General features: G+C 49.5%; 1 protein-coding gene across 1 annotated transcript; it reads right to left on the minus strand.

Annotated features, from left to right (window-relative positions):
• Positions 1-1735: 1735 nt before the first annotated feature.
• Positions 1736-4073, minus strand: Dynll1 (dynein light chain LC8-type 1). The gene is made up of 3 exons (XM_076922521.1): positions 3927-4073; positions 3619-3756; positions 1736-2147 (listed from the first exon to the last, which is right to left on the minus strand). Exons 2-3 carry the CDS (start codon positions 3748-3750, stop codon positions 2010-2012), a joined length of 270 nt encoding a protein of 89 aa, XP_076778636.1. The 5' UTR covers positions 3751-3756; positions 3927-4073; the 3' UTR covers positions 1736-2009.
• Positions 4074-7173: the final 3100 nt, after the last annotated feature.

A 7173-nucleotide genomic window follows, 5' to 3' on the forward strand; every position in this document is an offset into this window, starting at 1 on the left:
TTTTGACACCAAGAAACTGCAAACCAATCAGGTAAAGCAGCACACACTTCTCATCCCAGCACTCAGGCAGCTGAGGCCAGTAGGTTTTATACAAACATTTGTTTAAAAAAAAAAAAAAAGAGCCGGACAGTGGTGTGCCACGCCTTTAATCCCAGCACTTGGGAGGCAGAGACAGGCGGATTTCTGAGTTCGAGGCCAGCCTGGTCTACAGAGTGAGTTCCAGGATAGCCAGAACTACACAGAGAAACCCTGTCTCGAAAAAATAAAAAAAAAAAAAAAAAAAAAAAAAAAATAGGGTTCTCTGAAGAGCCTCAGATATTGCTTTTTGGCCCAGCACACCAGGGGTCAGTTATAGATCTCACAAGACCTCACCAAAAGCTAGCTACTGATGTCTCAGAACAACAGTGAAGAGCATGAGAAAATGCCAAACCTTACACAACTTTGTATTCTGTTTTTCAGCCAGCTGGAGAGAGCCTGCTGGCTTTTAAATTAACAGGAAAGAGCAGCCACTGGGATAAACTCCATACACCATCCAACCAATCTTACTTCTGTAGCAATGCTTTCTCACACCTGAACCCGAAAATAAGTCACCAGTTCCTGACAGTAAACATGGGTCTAATCAAATTACATTAGACCCGTCAGTGTCCAGCAATGTGGCCTTGCACCCGCTCTAGGGACTGTTGCTGGAGGCTATCAATTATAGTTTGATGGCCACAATCCTGTTGGGTTTCAAATAGGTCATAAGGAGGGAGAGGGACTCCATTCATGGGAACATTTTTACCTGTTCAAATAAACTGCATTGCCTTATCTGTGTTCACCTGGGTCCAAGCACCCCACTTTTTCTGCCAGTAGTAAGTCACACATGTCGCTGTCACAAAATGGTGGAACTATCAGGAGGGTGCCTATCTGTAACCCTGGCACTTGGCAGGTGGACAAAGGAACACTAGTTTAAGGCTACCCTTAACCTTTTGAGACCAGACTGAACTTCCTAAGACTGTCACAAAAAACAGGCTTTCGAGATGGCTGTGAATAGACTTGCTGCTTAGAATCCACACATTAGAGAACCTGACTGCCACATGAACAGCAAAGTCTCACATCTGGCCCTGACAGAACACCATGTCTAACCAAGTTCAAGTGGGTAGAAAAACTTGCAAAGTGTAACTGGCTTGATGCTCTGTAAGAAGCATCTGCCACTCTAAAGACAGGGCTATGCAGAGAAACTCAAATCTAAAGTAAAAACACTTTACCTGTGAAAATGGAAACAAGCAGCCCTGCAGGAAGGGATTCCCTAAGTGCAGCTTTGCTGCCTCAGCCTCTACCTGCTGGAGCCTTTCTCTTTAGGCCACAGTGGCTCTAAACTGACAATGGGGACACTTGGTGAACTACAGCCCCACAGCTGTAATTAGGTCCTTACATGAAGCTGTGACTCACCTGATTTCTGAGCACAGCCAGTGAAAGCTACAGCCTAGCAAGTGAACTCTTTGAGGTCCTCACTCCAATGCAGCCCGGCCTAGAACCTACACTACTTCCTTAGCCTAAGTGCTAGGCTGACAGGGATGGGGCCTCAGACCTGTGGCTAATTACCCAAATAACGCTGGAAAAACAGGTGTGGCCTGCCAAGCATTTCAAGAACTGTCTAATCCTACAAAAACATGGAAACCTCAGACAAGTCTCTGTCACTTAGCAACTGGTAACCTTCATCAACCTGTCTTTCTTGAACAAACTAGCAGAGAGGTACACATCTCCAACAGATTTATTTTTAAAGGAATGACCTAAGGGAGAAAAAAATGGGGTACAGAAGTATGGACTAGAAAATAAATACAAATGTAAGCTGTTTTACTAATTTTATAACCACAAACTTGTACAGAGAATGATGCCCTGTACAAAACAACAGATTCAAACGAGGTGTTCCCTTAGCAAGGCTGAAGATTCAGTCTCTGGTATTTGGAATTTAGGGTGCAGTCCTTGTTTTTGGATGGATCACTGGGTGTTTGGCACAGTCCATGCTTTTAACCAGATTTGAACAGAAGAATGGCCACCTGACCCAGGTAGAAGTAGATGAAGTGTTTGGTTTCATGTGTCACATAGCTACCGAAGTTCCGGCCCACAATGCAGTGCCAGGTGGGATTGTACTTCTTGTCGAACTCCTGGGAAGAAGAAAACAGAATTTTAGTGGTATGCCTGGAGTGCTACACTTTAGAAAAGCCAGAGCTCCTAGGACCAGAAAGGACAATACTGGCATCTGTAATTGTCTCCACACTAGGCTAGAAAAGTGCTCTACCACAACCCCAGCAAGTTCGTAGAAGAATGTTCCCTGGCTCTAAACCACCTACCTAGAACAGTAATGCAACATGCTTGCACTGAGGTAAAAATGGAATGGGAGCTGAGACCAGAAGTAGAAGGGTCATTTCCAAGGACAGTTGTTTCAGTGACTGCACCTCTTGATTATTTTTTGTTTTTCTGGTTTAGATAGTCTTTCTATATAGCCCTGACTGCCCTGGTTTGGTCTCAAATCAAAAACATCTGCCTGCCTCTGCCTTCCTAGCGCTGGGGTTAAAGGGGACCATCAGCTGCAGCTCACCTCCGACTACAACTAGATGGAGGTAGAGGACATCAGCGCTTGTAGTTTATTAGGTTGTTCCTGAGAACTCTACCACTCTATTTGCCATGCACCCCAAATCCAGGAAGACAGCCTCCCCCCTCCAAGGACAAAGTCTCATTACCACCTAATCAAGCTGGGCTGAAAAATAAATGCTACCAACACAATCTGACAGTAAGCGCCCATACTGTAGCCTTTAAAACCTCCTCCAGAGAGCACCTGCTACCTGATTCTGCCGTTCCAATAGACATTAGAACTAAAATGTGTTCATTTCCTCACTAGTCGGACAGAGTCGAGGCCAGAGATGTAAACTTCTTTAGGGCTCCTAGCATCTCATCCGGCAATCGGTATGCAAACCTCACTAAGCACAATGTCTCTTACAATCCAGATGCACACACTGCTGTGTTTGTCAAAAAAGGTATTCATTTCTGTTCCATGCCAGGCTTTCATCTTCCCCTTCTCCACTGGAACCCTCCCACGGCTTCGGCTTCCAGTTTCCTTCCAGCAAACATAGCTTGAGAAGTTGGCAGTCCTGCCAGCTTTCTTTCTACAAACTGCCATTTACCAAGCCTCCACCCAAGCCCCCAACCACCACTGCCACCCACTTTCCCTGAACTGTCGACTAACTCCCGGCTGGTAAGGCTGGCAAGATCTCCTCCTAGCCCGGCTGGAAACACCCACGCAGGCGCGCCCCCCCACCCCCACCCCTCCGGAACACCCAGATGGATCCTCGGCGCAGGAATCCTACAGTAGGGGGAACTGCTCGCTGCTCCCTGATCTTGGAAACCGTTGCTAGGTGGCGCTTTCCCCCAAGGAGCTGGGGGTTTAAAAAAAAAAAAAAAAAAAAAAAAAACTTCTAGCGTTGAGGGTCTGGTCTTCCCCAGAGGAACGCGAAATCCATCTGCGTCCTTTCTAGAACTCTCCATACCGAGCCGCCCTGAGTACCACAGGAAAACTCTGCCAGGCGCCCGGGGAACGCAGACTCGGGGAGAAGGAACTACGAGGTGCCGGGTCCTCACCTTCTTGATGTGGGCCGCAATATCCTTCTCTATGTTGTATTTCTCCAACGCCTGAGTAGCGCACTCCACAGAGTCCTGTTGCATCTCTTCCGACATGTCTGCATTTTTGATCACCGCCTTCCGGTCGCACATGGTTACCTGTGGGACGAGGCGCGGGAGAGGGAAGGGTCGGGGTGCGGGCCGCGCTCGCTCGCCCTCCCGACCGGCCCCTGAAGACGACGAGCCCCCCACCACCCGCTTCCGAGACGCAGCTCCCGCGGCCCGCACCGCAGGCCCGTGGGGTGAGGAGGACCCGAGCCGGGTCTCACCGTGGAGCAGGGGCCGGCCGGCTGCTGCGAGCTCCTAGAGAAGGTGCTGGCGCCGCTCAAGCAGCAGAGGACAGCCGGTCGCTACCGAAGCCGTGGCGCATCTAAGCAGCCCCACGCCAGCCGCCGCCGCCTAATCCCTAGGCCCCGCCCTGCGCCCGCGGCCCCGCCCCCGTCCCTCGTCGCTATTGGCTGATCACAGCCACCAGCCTCCTCCTATTGGTCCGCGGATTCAATGGTTCCCTCAGGATCTTTCTCCTGCATTTTGTTGCAGACCACAATGCACCGCGCACAGCGTCGGTTGCCCAGGCGATGCGCGGCACGCGTGCAGGCCCACACACCCTGAAGGCGGAGCCCGGGTCGAGTGGCTGGCTCCCGGACCACCCAGCAGTCTGGATGGCTGTGAGGGCGGGCGTCTTCGGCTCGGGCCCACTGAGGTTAGCCCAGGGTGTGTTCTGGAATCGCAGGTTCTAGAAGACCGGGAGCCGCCGCCCCAGGTGCCGCCCATTTCCACCCCCACCCGGGGTCCGCACGATTTACGGCCTTTGACAGGTGGCCTCGAGCCCAGAAAGGCTCTCCCAAGCAAGGGCGAGCCCCGACTCAGTTGCACTCGGAGTCGTGGGGCTTGGTTTAGAGCTCTGCTGTCTCATTCCTGAAGTTTGTAAGTGCGTGCGTGTGTGTCTCAGGAGGCCCTGGGCTTGAGAAGCAAGTTCTACCTTCTACCACCGAACCCCGTTTTCTTTCTTTTTCGTTTTTTTTTTTCCTGCCGTGTCCTCCCCACCTTACCCTAGCACGGTCTCCCTAGGTAGCCCAGGTTGATCTGAAGTTCGCAGTTCTTCTTTCTTGGCCTCCCCGCCATGCGCCATCACACCAGGTTAAATTCCTAATTTTACAACGTGACGCTATATAACGTTTATTTTATACTGTAACCCCTATGTAGCTGGTACTGCCCCAGAAAACGGCATACATCCTGACACCCTATAAGGATTGAGGGAGAGATTCAGGAAGGGATCAACTCCAGGAGGTAGAAGCCTATCTGCCAGGCAGTGAGGACCTCAGGATCTGGAATGTGGGTGGATGGCGACTGTGTGTACAGGTGAGGTTCCTGGTTCAGATATACCGTCCATTTTGGCAAGGTTTCTTGGTTGAGGATTTATTTATAGAAAGGAAGAAGTATCTTTACCTCAGAGGTGTCTCCTCTGGCATGACTAACCATACCTACATGATAGATAGATAGATAGATAGATAGATAGATAGATAGATAGATAGATAGATAGATAGAAATAACAAAGCCCAGTCGGTATTGCATTTGCTTGGTGTGAGTGCGGCCAGAGGCCGCGTATTTGATCCCCAGCAGACTAAGGGAGTCAGAGCACTTGGGAGATGGAAACAGAGGGACCTGAAATTCAAGTCCAACGTTGGGTAGATGGCTCCAAGGCTAGCCTGGGCTACATGAGATCCTGTGTAAAACGCCCCCTCCCCAATAAATAAAAAGAGTCAGCAGCAGCGATTGCGTGCTGACCGCTGCATGATACTCCTCACATCAGCTGTGTGTGAGACTCTCTTCTCTCTCTCTCTCTCTCTCTCTCTTTCTCTCTCTCTCTCTCTCTCTTTCTTCTTTCTTTTTTTTCTTTTCTTTTCTTTTTCTTTTTCTTTCTTTTTTTTTTTTTCTCGAGACAGGGTTTCTCTGTGTAGCCCTGGCTGTCCTGGAACTCACTCTGTAGACCAGGCTGGCCTCAAACTCAGAAATCTGCCTGCCTCTGCCTCCCAAGTGCTGGGATTAAATGCATGCGCCATCACTGTCCGGCAATTTTTCTTTCTTTTTAAAAATGTGTTTTGGTTGTATGTCTGTGTGCCACATTTGTGCCTGGTGCTCACAGAGGACAGGAGAGGGCATTGGATCCCCTGGGTCATGGATTTCAGAGTTGTCAACTGTCACATGGGTGAGGGGAATTGAACCTGGGTCCTCAGAAGAACATCCAAAATTGCTGAGCTATCCTTCCAGCCCCGAGGGGACCCTCTTTATCTACTTCTTAGCAGAGCTGTGCAAATGAGGATTGCCTTGAATTCCTGATCTTCCTGCTCTCACATTTCAAGTACTGGAATTTTAGGCAGGGGCCACCAAACCTAGCTGTAAGGGGTAGAGGAATTGAGCCAGGTCCTTGTGAGTGCCAGGCACAAACTCTACCAACTGAGCACTATCTAATCAGATATCACCTGAGTGGCTCCTTCCCCTGAATTCCTGTTCGCCTAGCTCCACCTGTTAAATCCAAGAACACTTAGATTTCCTGCATGAAGTTTGCCTAGTGCCTTTTCTCATGTGTTGTCCTTCCTGGTGAACTGCCGCCCCTGTTCCCCATTCCAGCGTCAGCACCCAACTCACTGTGGCTCAGTGGTGCAGCCGTCGCCTGGCATAGGAAAGGCCTAGGTTTTCCTCTATGTCAGGAAAAAGTACACTCAGGAAATATGACTGAAAATGTAAAACGTCTAGGTCCTATGACATCCCCCCCCCCCCATATTGGACGTCAGGAGATTTAAAGGGGCAGTAAGATGTGCAAGCTGGAGAACCTGAGTGTGATCTCCAGGAAATCCACACAGACACCAGGAGAAAACCAACCCCTCAGGGTCGTCCTCTGACTTCCACAAGTGAGACATGGTTCACGAGCACTGCCCCCACACCAAAAATAATGTTAGAAAACGCAAGAGGGGAGGGTAAGAAATGCGCTGCCTTTTCTGTTGTAGTTTTGAGACAAAGGTCTAACTGTGGTGCTTCATATGTAGAGCAGGCTGGCCCTGGCTTACAGAGATCCTCCTTAAAGATATGTACCATCCTACCCCTCTTTTCTTTTTCCTTTAAGAAGGCCCTCTGTAGTTAAGGTAGGGCTGGCCTTGAACCTTCAGTCCTCTTACCTGTGCCTCCTGAATGCTGGATTATTGGCTAGGCCAAGGTTATCATGAATGATTTAGAAATGGCTATTTTCTTGTGCGTGCTTGTGTGCCTTTGTGTGTGCATCCAAAAAAAGAGTGTGTAGGAAGTCATCTTTCCTTGTCTGTCTTACTCCTTTGAAACAGGGTTTCTCCCAGAACCTGCAACTCGTGGTTTCAAGCCTCTTGCCCTTCCTGTCTCTCTTGTACTCGTTTTTAGCATTACAGGCTTGTAGGGTTACAGGCATGTAGGGTTACAGGCATGTAGGGTTACAGGCATGTAGGGTTACAGGCATGTAGAGTTACAGGCATGTAGGGCCACACT

This window comes from Arvicanthis niloticus, chromosome 24 (genome assembly GCF_011762505.2).
Source record: "Arvicanthis niloticus isolate mArvNil1 chromosome 24, mArvNil1.pat.X, whole genome shotgun sequence".
Taxonomy (NCBI): Eukaryota; Metazoa; Chordata; class Mammalia; order Rodentia; family Muridae; genus Arvicanthis; species Arvicanthis niloticus.

Excerpts from the sequence above, each read along its gene's own strand:
- Dynll1 (XM_076922521.1), bottom strand. The coding sequence starts at position 3,750 with ATGTGCGACCGGAAGGCGGTGATCAAAAATGCAGACATGTCGGAAGAG. Across the intron at positions 2,148-3,618 it reads TTGCGGCCCACATCAAGAAG|GAGTTCGACAAGAAGTACAA; the intron begins GTGAGGACCCGG and ends TCTTCTTCCCAG.